Raw genomic sequence first — 21,522 nt, 5'->3', positions numbered from 1 at the left:
TGTGTGTACGGGCAAGTCGTAAGAGGACTTTCTGTTCATTCATAGGCTGTTATTCACGTGTTCCCTGCCTCTGGGTTCAGGCTTTCAGTCCCCACTGGTGCGCTTCCTTTTTGACTGCAGTAACGCGTGACATGATGCATGGAGGACACGTCACTGCTGTGGCCAATTATGGGCTGCAGCGGCCACGTGCCCCTCATCAAAAAGGATGGTGACACGTGGAGAGAAGTAACCCAGCAGCAGGGAGCAGGTAAGTATGCTTCCCTCTACACGTCTGGCAGATGGCCACCCAAAGGTGTGAAAACCCTTTAGAAGGGAGCACCCATCACACTGTTGCTCACGGGGGTGGGGGGTACTGCCACACATGACGTAAATGATGTGGGTTCTCTACAGTAAGAGCAAAGTGGATGAGATCTTAGACAACCCATCCACATGCTCCAAAAACTTGTGATCGTTGCTGGTATGTGACTGTAAATGATGCAGTAATCTGTTGACCTGTAAAATATCCTGCACCTGGTGTCGTGTACTGTAATGGACAGTATGGACAAAATGTGTCTGCGATGGTTCACAAGACGTTAAACAGCAATTTCTGCCCCCAGATTTGGTTGTTGCTACATATGAGATATGTGGTCTACCACCCCAAATAAATGGGCATATTTGACCTAATGTATTTTCCAGGACGTCCCTCCATGACAGCACCCATGGAGGTTGTCCTATTGGTCTCTGTAGGGACAGGAAGCGAGAGAGATTAAAAGGCCCCCTCCCCTCCCACTCTCCAGTGTTCTTCCTGTCCCTACAGGGATCGGAGCAGAGAGAATCTTTCCCGACTCTGGGAATCTATTTCAGGGCCGAGCCTGGTCGGGGGGGGTCTCCCTCTCCTCTTCAGGCTCTGGAAGGCCCTGGGGCTAGCACCTCTCTGGGTAGGGGTCCCCTAGCTTCCCCTGATACCTGTTTTTCCTTCCGCATCAAGCTGTGGGTGGCCGCGGTATCGGGGAGCCGAAGCCGCTTCTTCCGTGTTCGGGAGCTCTGGGATCGGCTGCGGCTCCTGCGCTCGGCGCTCCTCCCGTTGACGTGCAGGCCCATGTGACCGGAAGTGAGGTCACATGGGCGGAAGCAAGATGGCGGCGCCCAGGGAACGCTGAGCCCGGCGGAATGCACGCAAGGGGGGGTCGACTCTTCGTCTGATTGAGTCCCCCCCCACCTGGATTTAAGGAGGCGGAGCCGCGCGGCAACGGGTGGACCAGGTAGGACATAAATTGTGTGTCAGTTTGATTGTCCAAGCGTGGTATGGAGGTCCAGATGTCAGCTATGGATTCTAGCGCAGACATCCCTAACCCGAGTCATGTAAGTAGTGAGGCTTGTATTCCGGTCCCTCTCTCTCTTCTTGGCACTGGACTAATGGTCTCTCTCTCTTCCATACCAGGGAGAGAAAGACACCACGGTTAAAACGCTGGGAGAACCCAAAAAGAAACCCAGAAGATGTGCTCTCTGCTCAAAGAGACTGGGGGACGCACATGTAAAAGCCCTGTGTAGCGACTGCCTGGCAAAGATCCTCAGAGACGAACAATCCTCCCTTTTGGCTGATCTGAGGGTGATTGTGAAGGAGGAGATCCAAGCGGCCAGCTCTAGTATAGCACAGAGACCCTGTGCCGTCTCCCCTCCCCCCAAGAGACCCCGTGTTCTTAGGGAGTCAGATTCTGAGGAAGGTTTATATCTGTCAGAAGGGGAAACCTCAAAAGGGGATGATGATCAGGGCTCGTCTTATATGGCCGACGACCAGAGAAGATATCTCTTCTCGCAAGAAGATCTAGATCCCCTCCTGTCGGCTGTAAGGCAGACAATGGATATAGAGGAGGAAGAACAGACTCGCTCGATACAGGACGAGATGTTCGGCGGCTTAAAAGCTAAGAAGAAAAAGTTGTTCCCGGTAAACGAGACCTTAAAGGACCTAGTCATAGACGAGTGGGCAGATGCCGATAGAAAATTGTACATTCCACGGGAGTTTAAGAACAGACTATTGTTCAACTCAGAGGACACAAAACTGTGGGATATAGTTCCTAAAGTAGACATTCAAGTGGCAAAGGTGGTAAAGAGAACCACTCTCCCCTTTGAAGACTCAGCCCAGCTAAAGGAACCAATGGATCGGAAGATCGACGGTTTGCTCAAAAGAGCATGGGAAGTGTCGGCCAACAGCATAAATACCAACATTGCTGCTACCTCCGTGGCCAGATCTCTGTGTTTATGGGTGAACCAGCTGGAGGAACATCTCAAGCGGGACACCCCTAAGGAAGAAATTCTGGCATCCCTGCCTCTCTTTAAGATGGCCGCATCCTTTGTAGCAGACGCCTCGGCAGAGTCCATAAGGTTCGCAGCAAAAACAGACTCCCTAACAAATACGGCAAGGAGAGCCCTGTGGCTAAAATCCTGGTCTGGGGATATAGCCTCCAAGAATAAATTATGCGCCTTACCTCTTAAAGGTTCTCACCTCTTTGGTCCGGTACTGGACGAGATCCTGGAGAAAACAGCGGACAGAAAGAAAGGGTTTCCGGAGGAAAAAGGCAAGAAACCCTTGCCCTTTCGTAAGACGACCAGCAGCTTCCAGGGCACTCCCAGAGGTAAAGGGAAGACAGGAAGGTGGAGCTACCCCAAAGGAGGAAGAGGTCGGGGTTTCCTTTTTAATCCCAACTCCAAGCCTGAGAAACAATGACGCCAGACCAGTAGGGGGCAGACTTCAGTTCTTTTGGGAAGAATGGACCCGGATAACCAAGAACCAATACATCCTGGAATCCATTCAGAAAGGGTTCAAGATAGAGTTTCGCCTTCCCCCTCCTCATCTTTTTCAGGCCACAATATTTCAGTCGACCTCCCTGCAGAATCAACTTCTGGCGGACATCCAAAAACTTCTGAGTTTGGGCGCAATAGTACAAGTCCCTCCTTCAGAAGAATTCAAGGGTCACTATTCAAAGCTCTTCCTCATAACCAGACCGGATGGCTCCAAGAGAACCATAATCAACCTGAAATTCCTAAACAAATGGATAACACATCACCACTTCAAGATGGAATCAATAAAATCCGCAATTCCGTTGATAAGCCCAGGGGCGTTCCTATGCACCCTGGATCTAAAGGACGCTTATTACCACGTCCCCATTCACCCTCAGTACCAACAATACTTGAGGTTCGCAATCAAGAAGGATGGCAGGATTATGCATTTCCAGTTCCAATGTCTCCCGTTTGGGATCTCATCAGCCCCACGGATCTTTACAAAGGTAGTGGCGGAGATAGTTGCCTATCTAAGACAGACAGGTAACTATAATTCCCTACCTAGACGATTTTCTGCTTGTAGCAGACTCACAGGAGGAGTTAGAGCTTCACAAAGAATGGACTCTATCTTTGCTCACACGTCTAGGATGGAAAATAAACCTGGAGAAATCAGGGCCTACATCCAGCAACACAAAAGAAGTTCCTAGGAACCCTCCTAAACTCCGTGACCCAATATTCTCTTCTTCCCCAGGACAAGCAGGTCAGTATAAGGGAAAGAATAAGAACCTTCAAACTAAAGAAAAAACGGACTCTACGGGAAGCCATGCAAGTCCTGGGTCTGATGACCTCATGCATCACAACAGTTCCTTGGGCCCAATTCCATTCAAGAACTCTCCAAGCGGAAGTCCTCTCTTCTTGGGACAAGGACCACAGATCTCTGAACGCCAGGATATCTCTTTCGGACACAGCAGTAAGCTCCCTCTCCTGGTGGCTGTTAGCAAGAAACCTGTCCCGGGGGATTTCCTGGAACACGTTACCACTCAGAACGTTAACCACGGACGCAAGCAGCCAGGGTTGGGGGGCTCACATAGAGGATCAGTTCTTTCAGGGCAGCTGGTCAAATACAGACGCCCTACGATCCTCAAACTACCGGGAGCTAAAAGCGGTCTGGGAGTCCCTGAGGGCGGCAGAACATCTCCTCATAGGTCATCATGTCCGACTTCTATCAGACAACATAACAACTGTCTGCTACATAAAGAGACAAGGGGGGACGAAGAATCCTCATCTCCAGCGGCTAGCGGATCTCATCTTCAGCTGGTCAGAGGAAAAGATCTTATCCATTTCAGCCACACACCTGAAAGGGTCTCTCAATCGCACAGCGGACTTTCTCAGCCGACAGTTAGTCAGGCCAGGGGAATGGAAATTGAACCAGGAGGTATTCCAGTTGATTTGCCAGCAGTGGGGGAGACCTCAGGTGGATTTATTCGCGTCCAGCAGAAATACTCAGCTGGACTGTTTCTTCTCGCTAGACCCAAGAGGAGGACCACTGGCGGTGGATGCTCTTTCCCAACCGTGGGACATGAGTCTAGCCTACGCTTTTCCCCCACTTCTCCTCATACCGCAGATCCTGAAGAAATTGAGAGGGTGTTCATCCACGCTGATTTTGATAGCCCCAGCTTGGCCCAAGAGAGCCTGGTTTTCGGTTCTAAAGACTATGTCCATCAGGGATCCAATATCCCTTCCAAAAAGACAGGATCTTCTATCACAAGGTCCTCTGTTTCACCCCAACCTGGACAAACTGAACCTTACAGCATGGATCCTGAGAGGCAGACCTTAAGGAATAAAGGACTCTCGGACAAGGTAATTTCAACTTTACAGAGCTGCCGAAAACCTGTCACAAGAGCAATATACAACAAGGTCTGGAAGAAGTTCTCATCCTGGTTGTCACAGAACCATACAGATTCCGCATCCCCCACAGTGGGTTGTATTTTAGAGTTCCTTCAGGAGGGGTTCGATGCAGGTCTGAAACCCAGCACACTCAAGGTACAGGTTTCGGCTCTCAGCTGTTGTCTCGATAGTCCCCTTGCAGACCATAGGTGGATTAAAAGCTTTCTAAGAGCAGCTTCTAGATTGAGACCCACCTTGAGACAGTCGGTTCCCCCCTGGAGTCTAAACATAGTTTTAGAAGGGTTATGTGATCCTCCTTTTGAGCCGATTGGGCAGACATCCGAAAAATTTCTGTCTCTAAAAGCGGTGTTCCTTCTGGCTATAACCACAGCCCGCAGGATAGGGGAAATCCAGGCCTTATCAATTAAACAACCTTATCTAAGGATTCTGGATGACCGCATAATCTTGAGGCCGGATCCAGCTTTTCTTCCCAAGGTGGTCTCTACTTTCCATAGAGAACAGGAGCTAACACTCCCTTCATTTTGTTCCTTTCCCAAAAATATACAGGAGGAAAGATTCCAGAGGCTGGACGTTAGAAGAACAATCCTAGCCTATCTGGACAGAACCAGTTCCTGGAGGAGATCAAGTAATCTGTTCATCCAGTTCGGTGGGAAAAATAGAGGCTTGAAAGCATCAAAACAGACGCTGGCACGGTGGATTAAGGACACCATCAGAGAAACATACAGACTGCAGGAAATGGCCTGCCCCTTAAATCTGAAGGCACATTCCACGAGAGCGATGGCAACTTCCTGGGCTGAAAGGGCCGACGCTACAGTTGACCAGATTTGCAAGGCTGCGACCTGGTCTAACTTCCTGACTTTCGCCAAGCATTATAGGCTTGATGTATTGGCCGGACAGGACTTGGCCTTTGGGCGAAAAGTCCTTCAGGCAGTAGTCCCCCCCCCCTAGGAGATTCAGTTGTTAGTTCTCCATGGGTGCTGTCATGGAGGGACGTCCTGGAAATACTGGTTTAGTTTACCGGTAAATCCTTTTCCAGGAGTCCGACATGACAGCACCCTGTACTACCCTCCCTGTTATGCTGGTTCCAGCCTTGTAAGCAGTGTGAATATAACATTGTATTAATAAAGGTGTTGGATCCTATCCGGTGTAGTAATTTGAAAGAACACTGGAGAGTGGGAGGGGAGGGGGCCTTTTAATCTCTCTCGCTTCCTGTCCCTACAGAGACCAATAGGACAACCTCCATGGGTGCTGTCATGTCGGACTCCTGGAAAAGGATTTACCGGTAAACTAAACCAGTATTTTCATCCTTGTGGTGGAGACTTTAGGAGATAAAGTAATCTAAGAAACTTCACCATTTTTAATAGATGGCCAGCTTTTAATAGAAAAGCCGAATTTTTGTGGAATGTCCACATGGGATGTAAAAGGCTGCAGAAATGTCCCCTGCAGCCTGACGGGATGCATTGCATGCAGTTGTTACTGTGGAAAGTAGGGTTGTCACGATACCAAAATTTTGATTGTTTCGATACCACAAAATATTGCGATACTCTATACCATGCGAAAAAAATAAACACCAAAAAGCCTTGTGCATTCTGCATTTTATGGAATGTCTGGCCGAAAATTGAACAGTCATCCTATTTTTTGGGTGATAAGGTGACTAACTGGCGAATCGCAGGGTTTTTAATTTTGTTATGGCATTCACCGCATAGGAGATAATTTTTATATTTTAATAGTTTGGACTTTTTGGACATGGCGATATGTAATGTTTTATTTATTGTTTTATATATTTTATATGTAAAATTGGGAAAGGGGTGATTTAAACTTAAAGGGGTTGTCCGGGTTCAGAGCAGCCCCCCTGGCAGGAATGCGCAGGGATTTTAATTACAATAACACACTGCCGGCCAGAGGCTTCCGCCCAGCAGTGTGTTCGGTGATGTCACTGGCTCTGACGGGTGGGCTTTAGTGCTGTCCTAGCTGTTTTACAGGCTAGGGCAGGGCTAAAGCCTGCCCATCAGTGCCGGTGACTACACCGGGCTCACTGCTGTGCGGAAGCCTCTGTCTGGCAGCCTGAAGGAGAGCCCGGTAGGTTACTGGATCTACAGAAATGCCTTTGCTCTGCTCGATTCAGCGCAGGGCAAAGGAGAGCATCGGAGCATGAACTGTCAGGGGACGCTGCCCGGGTGAAATTCTGGGCATGTCTGGATTAATAACTATTAGCCCCCTTAGGGGCTAGAACCTGGCATCTTTTAAATCCCTTGTCCTATCCACTCTAATGGCAGGGAGCTTACCATGGCAGCCAGGGTTTCAGTAGCCGGAAGCTGCCACTACACCACCAATGAAGGGAAGTGGACCCTGTGGCCACTGCCACCAATAACTTTAATACTGGGGTGGGCGCACTGCGCCTCTAATAAAAAATAACTAACCCATTAATTCAAATACAGACGGTGGGTGCCGGCGGCAGAATCGCATACCTGGCACCCGACCTCTATGATGACAAGGCACTGCAATACGCAACAGTTAACCCCTCAGTAGCGCAGCCTAGTTTCTGTAAATGCAAATCATGGAATCGAATCGATCCTGGTACAGAAGTATCGATAATTCGATACCCGGTGCAACCTAAGTTGAAAGGACTGAATTTCACACTTTCCGTTGCTGGAACTGCCTGCCGCATCCAGAAATCTGTAAAAACTAATAGCAGTTGTTTCTGGATGCGGATCCGTCTGACAAATGCATTGAAATACCGGATCCGTCTGTGTCATCTGGAAAAACTGATCCAGTATTTATATTTTTTTTTTTTGTATTTTTAAAGGTCTGCGCATGCGCAGACCGGGAAACCGGATAATTTTTTCCAGAACACTTGGTACCGGATCCGCATTAATATATTTCAAAGGACATTAATGCCGGATGCGGCATTCCGGCAAGTGTTTTGGAATTTTGGCTATTGCAGTACTTTCTCCGGCCGAATACCATAAGAGGGACTGAACTGAAGACATCCTGAACGGATTGCTCTCCATTCAGAATGCATTAGGACATAACTGAAGCTTTATTTATTTTCCCCGGTATTGAGCCCCTAGGACAGAAGTCAATACCGGAAAACTAACGCAAATGTGAAAATACCCCAAGTAAAAAACATGGCGGCATATTTATCTGTCTTACAACGCTAGGTGTTCTGTGATGTGGAAACTGTCATTTTTCTTTCTTTCTTTCTACAGCAGTTCTGTGGTGTTCTTGGTCACACATTTATGGAGTTTCTGAAGGGCAGTGGAGACTACTGCCAGGCACAGCATGACCTCTATGCAGACAAGTGAACTGTAAAAGAAATCCATTACTACTCCACTAAGAAACCCCCCTAAGCGCAATCAACCTGGACAAGAAGTGTTGGCTTGAATTTGGCAGCGCACTTTACCTAAGGGGCTGATACCTGGATGGGGTAAACGTCAGTGCACTGCTTGTCTTTTGTCTCAGTATTACTGGATTGAAGATTTGCTACTTCTCGTGAGGAGGCTCATTTCATATCCATTGCTTCCATCCAAACAGGCGCTGAGAAGTTTGTGGAGTAGCAGGAAGCTGACTTCAGTTTATAAACGTAATTTCCTTTTGTGATTAACTTGAGTTTACAACTTTTTTTTTTTTTTTCCAACGATCAATTGTTTTTTCTAAATTGGTAAAATGGCCCGAATGAACCGCCCTGCTCCAGTGGAGATAACCTACAAAAACATGAGGTTTCTCATCACCCACAACCCCACCAATGCCACCTTAAATAAATTCATAGAGGTAAGTGTCCGTATGAAGTAATAAACTCAACTTGTCTGTTCCCATTGATAGTGGGATAGTGTTCCCAAATTGGTAGATGTTCTGCCCAGGAGGTAATGGTTAGTTGTTTTTTTTTTTTGTTTTTTTTTGGGGGGGGGGGGGTTGTCGGGACAGGCACCAGTTCTGCGGCTTGGACTTGGTGTGGTTATCTTTTATTGACCCACAATTACTGATGTGAATTCCCCCCTAAGCACTTAGATTCTGGTGTAACTTGTACCAAAATGCATCTAGGGTTGGTAAAACTATGTGTGCCTAGCCCAGAAAGGGGTGTGACTTCATTGAAAAGTTGTGACCTTAAATTTAGCACCTTAATTGGGCCACAACTGTGACATAAACGTTCTCTATCTAAACCAACCAATACATTTTATAAAGGTAGAATAAGTGTCTAGCCGTGCACCAAATGCATCTTTGGCCTCAGAAGGTGGGGTAAATCTGGTCTGTCCAGACATCTCAAGTTTACGCTATCTACAGGCTTAGCAGATCTGCCCCATTGTCTTGAATTTTAACAATCTCCAGACCCTTGGATTCTCAGCAGTAACTGACATTTCTACAGAGGAAATGCTACAGATGGGGAGTCTGCCCATGTAAAGGTGCATTCACACCTACTGAGGAGCAGCATCTTGTGCCATTATCTCATGACTTCCATGGTTGGGAAACCACTGATTGTGAGGGGGTGGGTCAGTTTTGTCATTAAGAATAATAACTTAATTGAAACAATTTTTGGCTTGTTCCAAAATAAACACTGTCTCATAATAGAGAACAGAACTAGTATTGGGCAAGGGCACTGGTTACAAGGAAGTTGAAGGGCTTTTTGGAATGTCGATGACTTCTACTCAACATAGACCGTCAATATCAGATTGGTGTGGGTCTTTTCTCAGTACCCACACAGATCTGTTTGAAGGGGCGATGGCAATTGTGTGACTACTGTGCCCTGTTTCTTTAAATCAGTTGGTCTGCCTACATGCTGTCCAGTTGGCACCAGCACTGCAGATTTTTCCTGTACGTATATTTTCAGGGTTTGCCTTATAGGTGGAGTAATTAAACCCCATTTTTGTCTGTTTGCTGGATCATGTTTTATTCGAATATGCAGTCTTTTTAAACATTACTACCTTTTTGTTTTCCTCTCCCTTTACCAGGAACTTAAGAAGTATGGAGTTACTACAGTTGTAAGAGTGTGTGAAGCCACCTATGACACTGCCCTAGTGGAAAAAGAAGGAATTCAAGTTTTGGTAAGTATAGATGTTGTAATGATTGGCTGAGGTTTCATAGGGGAAATGATCTTCTGTAATGCCATTGATACGTTGAGTTAGTTTAAAGGGGTTGTCTGGGTTCAGCACTGTAGCCATATTTTCACCGAGGCAGCCCTCCCTAGATCGCGCAGGGCAAGGGCTCTTTTGTTTACAATAACACTCCCATCACCGACTCTGATGGGTGTGCTTAGTGCTGCCCTAGCCAGTAAAATGGCTAGGGCAGCGCTAAAGCCCACCCATCAGTGTTGGTGACATCACCGGGTTTCCTGGCAGCCCCATGGAGAGCCGGTACGTTACCAGAACTCCTGAAAATGCCTTTGCCATGTGCAATTTAGCTAAGGGCAAAGGAGAGCATCGGAGCATGAACTGCTCTGATGCTCAAGTCGGGGGGGGGGGGTTCCTGAACCCAGACAACCCCTTTAATTGTAAATGAAGTCGGTCAACAGTATTGACCATGCAAAACTGCTGATGGTATTAGATTCGGGCCAGTCAGAGGAGAACAAACATAACTTTTGCGGGCCTTTTATCGGGAGCAGTGTGCAAATGAAGTTCTTTTCTACCAGACACCTTTCCTTCTGCCCTGACAACTGTATTCGGCTCTTTGTTGGATGCTATTAATCAGAGCAGAGGGGAGTGACTGAAGCAGCTCATTGCAGAGAGCACTTCCTGGAGAAGCCCCACCACCAGTACATTGGTAGAATCAGAATAAGGCCTCTTTCACATGAGCGAGTTTTCCACGTGGGCACAAAGCGTGACATGAATGCATTGCACCCGCACTGAATCTTTACCCATTCATTTCAATGGGTCTGTGTACATGAGCGTTATTTTTCACTAATCACTTCTGCATTGTGTGAAAACCGCAGCATGTTCTGCATTCTGAGTTTTTCGCACAGCCCTGGCCCCATAGAAGTGAATGGGGCTGTGTGAAAAACGCATGGCACCCATGTGGAAAATACTGAATGCAATCACAGGCAAAACTGCTTGTGTGAAAGAGGCCTAAATGTTGACATTTACACTACTCCTGTTAATGAAAGTTCCATGAAAGGTATGCTGGCACTACACTCAACATACACTAGTGTTGGCAGCGGTTTTGCATAGTCAAAACTACTAACAATGTGTGGGCACCCTGAAACCACACAACCACAGCTGGTATCCGGAATGGAGGTGCTCTGTCTTCTGTTAATGACAATGACAGAACCCTAATTTAACATGGCAATGACTTATTTCTGTGCTAAGATTGTTTTGTTGGATTTCTAAAAACAAAAATATTGCAGTACCCCTTAATTACCTCCGCAGTGCAGAAGTCTGTCCTTTAAGGGTACTTTCACACTTGCGTTTTTCTTTTCCGGCATAGAGTTCTGTCACAGGGGCTCTATACCGGAAAAGAACTGATCAGTTTTATCCCCATGCATTCTGAATGGAGAGTAATCCGTTCAGTTTGCATCAGGATGTCTTCAGTTCAGTCGTTTTGACTGATCAGGCAAAAGAGAAAACCGCAGCATGCTACGGTTTTCTCTCCGGCGAAAAAAAACTGAAGACGTGCCTGAATGCCGGATCCGGCATTTTTTCCCATAGGAATGTATTAGCGCCGGATCCGGCATTCAGAATACCGGATCCGTCGTTCCGGCATGCGCAGATCGGTAAAAATGAGAGAAAATTTACAAGACGGATCCGTCGGTCCGCATGACAAGCGGAGAGACGGATCCGTCCTTGCAATGCATTTGTGAGACTGATCCGGATCAGTCTCACAAATGCTTTCAGTCAGCGGCGGATCCGGCGGCCAGTTCCGACGACGGAACTGCCTGCCGGATCACACTGCCGCAAGTGTGAAAGTAGCCTAAATATGGCACCCACTAAGAGGTCATTAGTCTATGGAGGAAGCGTTCAGACGATCTCATGCTCAAGTTCCCTAGGGGGGACTTAAAGTGTGAATAAAGTGTTTGTTTTAATAGAAAGAAATATAAAGTAAAATCTCCAACTTTCCTTATGTTAAAAATAGAAATTCCCAAGTGGGGGGAACTAAAAGTGGGAAAAGTCTTAAAGGGATTCTGTCACGAGATTTGAGGCCTATAACCTAAACATATGGCCAGTTCCCTACTAATAACCTGAATCCGAAACTGTCCTTATTAAATGCGCCTGTGGCTCTATTATCATATAAAACTGGTTTTTATAACCTTTCATTCACCTACCTAAGGTGCCAAAGGGGACGTCGCTTCATACAGAGTGCCCAGCTGCAGCCATCTCCGTCTGGTGCCCAGCGCCGCCTTCCCACTAGAAATCACCACCCTCCCTTTCTATAGAGCCACCTGCCTCACCTCAGCACCGCCTCCGACATTGCGGCTGTGAGAGGGTGGCTGCAATAGGGCAGTCAAGGCAGGTTTGAGCGAAGTGCGCCGGCCGGCCCATGCGCACTTCGCTCAACGAGGCCGCTGCCAGGAGTCCGCATGGGTGCATCAGGTTATACCTAGTGCGCAGGATCTGGCTGAGGAGAGTGGACTATTTCGGAGGCGGCGCTGATGTGAGGAAGGTGGCTCTATAGAAAGGGAGGGTGGCTATTTCTAGTGGGAAGGCAGCACTGGGCACCAGATGGAGATGGCTGCAGCCGAGCCCCCTGTATGAAGCGACGTCCCCTTTGGCACCTTAGGTAGGTGAATGACAGGTTATAAAAGCCTGTTTTATATGATTAGAGCCATAGGCACATTTAACCACTTCAGCCCCGCTAGGTGAAACCCCCTTCATGACCAGGCCACTTTTTACACTTCGGCACTACACTACTTTCACCGTTTATCGCTCGGTCATGCAACTTACCACCCAAATGAATTTTACCTCCTTTTCTTCTCACTAATAGAGCTTTCATTTGGTGGTATTTTATTGCTGCTGACATTTTTACTTTTTTTGTTATTAATCAAAATGTAACGATTTTTTTGCAAAAAAATGACATTTTTCACTTTCAGCTGTGAAATTTTGCAAAAAAAACGACATCCATATATAAATTTTTCGCTAAATTTATAGTTCTACATGTCTTTGATAAAAAAAAAAATGTTTGGGCAAAAAAAAATGGTTTGGGTAAAAGTTATAGCATTTACAAACTATGGTACAAAAATGTGAATTTCCGCTTTTTGAAACGGCTCTGATTTTCTGAGCACCTGTCATGTTTCCTGAGGTTCTACAATGCCCAGACAGTAGAAAACCCCCACAAATGACCCCATTTCGGAAAGTAGACACCCTAAGGTATTCGCTGATGGGCATAGTGAGTTCATAGAACTTTTTATTTTTTGTCACAAGTTAGCGGAAAATGATGATTTTTTTTTTTTTTTTTTTTTTTTTTTTTCTTACAAAGTCTCATATTCCACTAACTTGCGACAAAAAATAAAAAATTCTAGGAACTCACCATGCCCCTCACAGAATACCTTGGGGTGTCTTCTTTCCAAAATGGGGTCACTTGTGGGGTAGTTATACTGCCCTGGCAATTTAGGGGCCCAAATGTGTGAGAAGAACTTTGCAATCAAAATGTGTAAGAAATGACCGGTGAAATACGAAAGGTGCACTTTGGAATATGTGCCCCTTTGCCCACCTTGGCAGCAAAAAAGTGTCACACATCTGGTATCGCCGTACTCAGGAGAAGTTGGGCAATGTGTTTTGGGGGGTCATTTTACATATACCCATGCTGGGTGAGAGAAATATCTTGGCAAAAGACAACTTTTCCCATTTTTATATACAAAGTTGGCATTTGACCAAGATATTTTTCTCACCCAGCATGGGTATATGTAAAATGACCCCCCAAAACACATTGCCCAACTTCTCCTGAGTACGGCGATACCACATGTGTGACACTTTTTTGCAGCCTAGATGCGCAAAGGGGCCCAAATTCCTTTTAGGAGGGCATTTTTAGACATTTGGATCCCAGACTTCTTCTCACACTTTCGGGCCCCTAAAAAGCCAGGGCAGTATAAATACCCCACATGTGACCCCACTTTGGAAAGAAGACACCCCAAGGTATTCAATGAGGGGCATGGCGAGTTCCTAGAATTTTTTTTTTTTTTTGCATAAGTTAGCGGATATTGATTTTTTTTTTTTGTTTTTTTTCTCACAAAGTCTCACTTTCCGCTAACTGAGGACAAAAATTTCAATCTTTCATGGACTCAATATGCCCCTCACGGAATACCTTGGGGTGTCTTCTTTCCGAAATGGGGTCACATGTGGGGTATTTATACTGCCCTGGCTTTTTAGGGGCCCGAAAGCGTGAGAAGAAGTCTGGAATATAAATGTCTAAAAATGTTTACGCATTTGGATTCCGTGAGGGGTATGGTGAGTTCATGTGAGATTTTATTTTTTGACACAAGTTAGTGGAATATGAGACTTTGTAAGAAAAAACAAAAACAAACAAAAAATGTCCGCTAACTTGTGCCAAAAAAAATGGCTGAATGGAGCCTTACCAGGGGGGGGGTGATCAATGACAGGGGGGGTGATCAATGACAGGGGGGTGATCACCCATATAGACTCCCTGATCACCCCCCTGTCATTGATCACCCCCCCTGTAAGGCTTCATTCAGACGTCCGCATGATTTTTACGGATCCATGGATACATGGATCGGATCCACAGAACGCATGCGGACGTCTGAATGGAGCCTTACAGGGGGGTTATCAATGACAGGGGGTAATCAGGGTGATCACCCCCCTGTCACTGATCACCCCCCCTGTAAGGCTCCATTCAGACATCCGCATGATTTTTTACGGATCCATGGATACATGGATCGGATCCACAGAACACATGCGGACGTCTGAATGGAGCCTGACAGGGGGGTGATCAATGACAGGGGGGTGATCAGGGAGTGTATATGGGTGATCACCCGCCTGTCATTGATCACCCCCCTGTAAGGCTCCATTCAGACGTCCGCATGATTTTTACGGATCCATGGATCGGATCCGTAAAAATCATGCGGACGTCTGAATGGAGCCTGACAGGGCGGTGATCAATGACAGGGGGGTGATCAGGGAGTGTATATGGGTGATCACCCGCCTGTCATTGATCACCCCCCTGTAAGGCTCCATTCAGACGTCCGCATGATTTTTACGGATCCATGGATCGGATCCGTAAAAATCATGCGGACGTCTGAATGGAGCCTGACAGGGGGGTGATCAGGGAGTGTATATGGGTGATCACCCGCCTGTCATTGATCACCCCCCTGTAAGGCTCCATTCAGACTTCCGCATGATTTTTACGGATCCATGGATACATGGATCGGATCCGTAAAAATCATGCGGACGTCTGAACGGAGCCTGACAGGGGGGTGATCAATGACAGGGGGGTGATCAATGACAGGGGGGTGATCAATGACAGGGGGGTGATCAATGACAGGGGGGTGATCAATGACAGGGGGGTGATCAATGACAGGGGGGTGATCAATGACAGGGGGGTGATCAATGACAGGGGGGTGATCAATGACAGGGGGGTGATCAATGACAGGGGGGTGATCAATGACAGGGGGGTGATCAATGACAGGGGGGTGATCAATGACAGGGGGGTGATCAATGACAGGGGGGTGATCAATGACAGGGGGGTGATCAATGACAGGGGGGTGATCAATGACAGGGGGGTGATCAAGGGGGTGATCATGACGGGGGTGATCAATGACAGGGGGGTGATCAATGACAGGGGGGTGATCAATGACAGGGGGGTGATCAATGACAGGGGGGTGATCAATGACAGGGGGGTGATCAATGACAGGGGGGTGATCAATGACAGGGGGGTGATCAATGACAGGGCGGTGATCAATGACAGGGCGGTGATCAATGACAGGGCGGTGATCAATGACAGGGCGGTGATCAATGACAGGGCGGTGATCAATGACAGGGCGGTGATCAATGACAGGGCGGTGATCAATGACAGGGCGGTGATCAATGACAGGGCGGTGATCAATGACAGGGCGGTGATCAATGACAGGGCGGTGATCAATGACAGGGCGGTGATCAATGACAGGGCGGTGATCAATGACAGGGCGGTGATCAATGACAGGGCGGTGATCAATGACAGGGCGGTGATCAATGACAGGGCGGTGATCAATGACAGGGCGGTGATCAATGACAGGGCGGTGATCAATGACAGGGCGGTGATCAATGACAGGGCGGTGATCAATGACAGGGCGGTGATCAATGACAGGGCGGTGATCAATGACAGGGCGGTGATCAATGACAGGGCGGTGATCAATGACAGGGCGGTGATCAATGACAGGGCCGGTGATCAATGACAGGGCGGTGATCAATGACAGGGCGGTGATCAATGACAGGGCGGTGATCAGGGGTTTATAAGGGGTTAATAAGTGACCGGGGGGGGGGGGTGTAGTGTAGTGTTTGGTGGGACTGTACTGACCTACCTGAGTCCTCTGGTGGTCGATCCTAACAAAAGGGACCACCAGAGGACCAGGTAGGAGGTATATTAGACGCTGTTATGAAAACAGCGTCTAATATACCTGTTAGGGGTTAAAAAATTCGGATCTCCAGCCTGCCAGCGAGCGATCGCCGCTGGCAGGCTGGAGATCCACTCGCTTACCTTCTGTTCCTGTGAGCGCGCGCGCCTGTGCGCGCGCGTTCACAGGAAATCTCGCGTCTCGCGAGAGGACGCGTATATGCGTCCAGGAGGAGTAAAACAACCACCTCCCGGACGCATATACGCGTACGGCGGTCGGGAGGTGGTTAATAAGGACAGTTTCGGATTCAGGTTATTAGTAGGGAACTGGCCATATGTTTAGATTATAGGCCTCAAATGTCATGACAGAATCCATTTAAGTAAAAAAAAAAAAACTAATCCCCCACCTCATATCTAAAAATATATATATAAAAAAAGTAAAGATCATAGCATTGCTGCATACCTGAGCTATTAAAATATAAATGCATTTATCACATACAGTGAACAGAAAAAAAATATAAATGGTATCTGTAAAAAATGAGCACTTACACAGCTGCGTAGAAGTGAATATAAAAAACTATAGGGGTCAGAATATGGCAATGCAAAGAAAAAAGTTCTTACAAGTATTTTCAGAGTATTAAAACACCAGAAAAACTATATATAAGGGTACTTTCACACTAGCATTTCTGATTCCAGCAGGAACTGCCTGCTGGGTCCGGCAAGCCATGTACTAACGGAAATACCGGATCTGGGTTTCAAATATCAAAAGAAAATATAGCTCTTCCTATGTCCCAGCGCAGACTGGGAAAACTAGATGCAGTGTTTTCCGGAACACCTGGTACCGGATCCGACCATTAAAACATCTCTATGGAAATTAATGCCGGAACCGGCAAGTGCCGTAGTATTCCGGTCCGGGATTTTGTCTGGAAAAAATACTGCAGTAAGCTGTGGCATTTTGTCTGGTCAAATACCGTACAAGGGACGGAACTGAAGATATCCTGATGCATATTGAACGGATTGCTTTCCATTCAGAATGCATTAGGACAACTGATGCGTTTTTTTTTTTTTTTTTCCGGTATTGAGACCCTATACCGGAAAAGAACGCTAGTGTGAAAGTACCTTTTAAATGTCATACTGATCTGGAAAATTAAGGTAACGATCAGTTCTACCACAAGGGGAACACATAACTGTGGTGGAATTGCAAATCTTTTTTTTTTTTTTTTTTCCCCCTGCCTCACTACATCATCTGCATATAAAATAAAATGGTACCATTACAGAATACAACTTGTCCCACAAAACAAGCACTCGTACAGCTATGACCAGAAAAATAAGTGTTATTGCTCTGGGAAAGCAGGGAGTGAAAAACAGAAAATGGCTGTGGTCTTAAGGTGTTAAAAGGGTCTAAATATTCTATAAGAAGGTGGTCATTGTGGAAAGGTCATCGCATTATCTTGTGATCAGAAAAAATATAATTTTTTTTTCCCTTTAATGCAGGATTGGCCCTTTGATGATGGTGCCCCACCTTCTAGTCAGATTGTAGATGACTGGTTAAACCTTTTGAAAGCTAAATTCCGTGAGGAGCCTGGCTGCTGCATTGCAGTCCACTGTGTTGCTGGGCTGGGAAGGTATGTGGCGGTTTCACATGTTGCAGTATTAGAAGTGTGTGCATTGGATGGGAGTGCATGTTCCTCATTTTGCCCATATGGAGTCCTCCAATCGGAGCTACCTTATGGAGTGAACCAATCGGAGCCACCTTACAGGACCTGTCTCCTCCCCTGACATGTCCGTTGTAGTGACCCCTTGCATTCTTTATGTAATGAGTCTGGAGTATCTGTCATTCCATTATTTTTCCTACTAGAAGCTTATGATTGAACTTCCAGTAGTTTTCAATAAAGGTTTGACTGGATGGTATCAGTTGGGTTGTGTCCCTGCAGTCTCAGTATCCAGTCAGAGCTGCCAGTGTCGGATTGGGCAGGAACACTCAGATGGACCTTTACTGCATACCACTGGAATAGGAATAGAGGAATGACGCAACATGGTCATAAGAATAGATCAGCCAGAATTTTTGCATTGGCGAATCCAGGTTGTCAGTTATTCGTGGGGGCCCCAGCTGTTAGGACACATTTCCTGTCTGGCGGATAGGGAAGTCTTTGTAATGGGACAGCCCCTTTAAACTAGTAAGCATGGCCTATTTTCCGGCTGTTCTGAATGCAGATTTGTAGTGATGGTACTTAACCTAAACCTGGTTTCATGCCCATACATTTCACACTTGGGGCTCATTCAGACAGACATAGGTTTTATGTTTTGTTCCGCACCCATTCCACATTTTTGTGGAACGGGTGCGGACCCATTTATTTCAACGAGGCTGTGTGCTGTCTGCATCCATTCTGTTCCGCGGCCCTGCAAAAAATAGAGCATGTCCTCTTGTCCGCAATTGCAGACAAAAATAGGCATTTTCTATAGGGGACCGCCATGTGTGGTCCATAAATTGCAGAACATACGGCCGTCTGAACGAGCCCTTACTCATTTCTAGAACCTTTTCTGACATGTTTCTGCAGAATGCCACTAATTTATTTAAAGTGATGTCTGAATGCATTTTCCCTTTTAGAGCTCCGGTACTTGTGGCCCTTGCTTTAATCGAATGTGGGATGAAATATGAAGATGCCGTTCAATTTATAAGGCAGTAAGTATGCAACCCAAAAGCTGCAAACCTCCACATAAAATTCTAGGTATACATTTAGCTCGTGCCTTTCGAATGAATAACTTGTTGAATGTGAGACCAAGACTAAAACTTGAACAACTGGACGTTGGTCACTTCAATCCACTGCTGCCTCTGTAAACCCATGTGTATACTTGCAGTTGTTGGTTCTGTCCTTAACAGTTGCAGCGTACTATAATATCTCCATGTGTCCTGTCAGACTCTAGCATAATACTTGAGAAGGAATTCCTGGTAGAGCCTTCTAGTGGTTACGCAAGTTAAATTTATAAATCAATAATTTTACAGTACAATGCACACAAAAATTAAGGCGGGGCATGCTCTATAGCAGGGATCCGCAACCCTTTGGCACTCCTGCTGCTGTGAAAATACAACTCCCAGCATGCACACTTTCTTGGCTGTTCCTGTAACGCCCATTTAAGTGAAAGGAGTATTCTGGGAGTTGTAGTTTGAGAACAGCTGGAGTGCCAGCTTCTAAAGGATATGGGTGTTAAGTTGGCCCATATACCAGCACCAAGATATGCTGTGAAGTAGTGGTAACGGGCCTATTGAGCTGCCCATGCACAGTTCTAAGTTTTTGCTTCCCAGACGTTATGGATAAATCGGTTCCCATTGTTTTTTTTGTTTCTACAGGAAGCGTCGAGGAGCTTTTAATAGCAAGCAGCTGCTTTACCTGGAGAAGTATCGTCCTAAAATGCGGTTACGCTTTAAAGATCCCAATGGCCATCGGAACAATTGTTGCATTCAGTAGAAGCTCCCCTTGTAGCTCCCGAATAAAATAACAATTGTAGACCTGAACAGGATCCAATGCTAATACCTGGTTAATGTTTTATAGGTCAAGTGTGCTTTGGAAAAATGTGTAGGTCACAGCCCGTCCTCCCCTCAAGTGAGGAAGTGGCTGAAGTCGCGTAGATAAATGATGTAATTGAGCTTGAGATTTATTTGCTTACTTGTTGTGATTTATTTTTAAGTCCCTCCTTACTACTTAATCTAATAGTGCAGTAAAAAAAACACACATGGTTCATCTGTTCCCAAAACTTGTACCCATGAAATAAATGACTGTACAATGCCAAAACACCCAGCAAACCATTTTTATAGCGCAATAATTTTCATTATAGTCTGAAAGATATTGCTTGAATATTTACTGGCTGCTCACTGTATGTTTACATCGTCTCCCACACTTGCCGTAAGTCAGGGCTTGCACGAGTCTGTGTTGTGCGAGTTTTTATTTTATTTTTCAAAACTTTGCCAATCATGTGTAGGCTAAATGCCATATCATAACCTTTTCCGTTCTGTGAAAGCACACCGACCACATTGTAGAAGTCTCCAGACAAAGCCTTACTATGAATTAATGTCTGCGCCCTGTGGTGCATCTTACATGGAGGACCTTAGTGTATTTTCTTTTCTTTTTTTTTTCCCCTCTTACTTTCCTAGTAAAATGTTGCCTTTTGTCTTGTGCAGGAAGTGTAGAATATGCCATTTTCTTCTGTAACTCTTTTTAAACAAAATGTAGATGCTTTAATGTAGCTGGATTCTTCAAGTTTCTGAAAGGTCCTTTCTTTAACTGTGCATTTGGACAATGTTTTTCCAACAACCGCTTTGTGACTTCTTTTATCTCCCCTACTGAGTCTGCTTTTGCAAAAGCGGCACCCAGTCTGTAATATTTTGTATACCTTTTGAGCTGTGTAACTTAATATTTCGATACTTGATGATTTTGTTTTATTATGTAATGGATTAAAAAAAATTGTGATCTGTATCGATGTTAGCTCAAACATATATTTATACTGTCTTGGGAATGTGTGGTGTTAGTACTGTGGGAGAATAAGTTACCAGTGTTTCACCAGCTTGTAAAATGTAGTATGAAAGCATAAACCTCTAAATAAAGAAGGATACAAAGTCTGATGCTTCATTGGGCTTGTCCTAAGCATGGAATAAGTGTATGCGTGGCCGATTTTTATTTTCCACCTCATACACCACGACGGCCACAATGAGAGATTGACCCTTGACTGCTAAAGGCGCAGGAACAGAGTTTAAATACCCCTCTACCACCTCAGTGGTTTCCTGCCCCTATGGGGTTTACCACATGTGGAGAGAGCCCTCCTTGTGGAGGGAGGAAAAGAAGAATCCCTATTGTTACCGGATCTCCAGCTGTCCTCCCACGGCAAGGGCTAAGGCTGGGCAGCAGGAGCATTGAGGACCCTTGTTCTGGCTTATGCTGGAGCCTGTGGTCCTTCACATACAGCAGACCTCCTTCCTCTGGGGGAAGCAGTCAGCTGCGTGAGACTCGCTGAGAGGTACGCGCGCGAATCCAGCATCCCCTTGTGCTAATTGGTGCAGCGCATGAAGCACAGAGGTTAGTGGACTATGCAGCGCATGAACAAGCAGCCCAGGGCGCAGCTTGATGACGTAAGACACCAGAATTTGAATGAATCACTCACTTCGATGTCTGAGACACCTACTCCTCGTCAGGAGGTTCCGGATCCCTCTGCAAGCGCCAATACTGTGAGTCCCATGTGGGGGTTTTGAATGCTAGACTCCCTTATTTTTTTTGACAAGTGTTCTAGCTCGATTTGGCTAACTGGTGTATATTTGGTTATTCTCTTGTTTCCAGGGCACAAAAGATTCTAGATTAAAGATGCTAAAGTGCAATGCCTGCTCTAAACTCCCTGAAAATT

At 46.2% G+C, this 21,522-nt stretch overlaps 1 protein-coding gene across 3 annotated transcripts in view; it reads left to right on the top strand.

Moving 5' to 3' along the window:
- Window positions 1-20,743, top strand: part of PTP4A1 (protein tyrosine phosphatase 4A1) — a 31,459-nt gene extending 10,716 nt beyond the window's left edge. Inside the window, exons 2-7 of one of the 3 annotated variants that reach the window (XM_044289409.1) lie at window positions 7,875-8,199; window positions 8,360-8,436; window positions 9,612-9,704; window positions 17,626-17,756; window positions 18,740-18,814; window positions 19,481-20,743. In XM_044289409.1, the coding sequence (XP_044145344.1) occupies window positions 8,380-8,436; window positions 9,612-9,704; window positions 17,626-17,756; window positions 18,740-18,814; window positions 19,481-19,598 (474 nt within the window). In that variant the 5' untranslated portion in view covers window positions 7,875-8,199; window positions 8,360-8,379 and the 3' untranslated portion in view covers window positions 19,599-20,743. Of the gene's footprint in view, window positions 1-7,874; window positions 8,437-9,611; window positions 9,705-17,625; window positions 17,757-18,739; window positions 18,815-19,480 lie in introns of all 3 variants that reach the window. The other 2 variants (XM_044289408.1, XM_044289407.1) reach the window with 2 other exon arrangements.
- Window positions 20,744-21,522: the final 779 nt, after the last annotated feature.

This window comes from Bufo gargarizans, chromosome 4, assembly GCF_014858855.1.
Source record: "Bufo gargarizans isolate SCDJY-AF-19 chromosome 4, ASM1485885v1, whole genome shotgun sequence".
Lineage (NCBI taxonomy): Eukaryota > Metazoa > Chordata > Amphibia > Anura > Bufonidae > Bufo > Bufo gargarizans.
The sequence above is the reverse complement of the archived record's forward strand: the minus strand, read 5'-3'. Positions and strand labels throughout refer to the sequence as shown.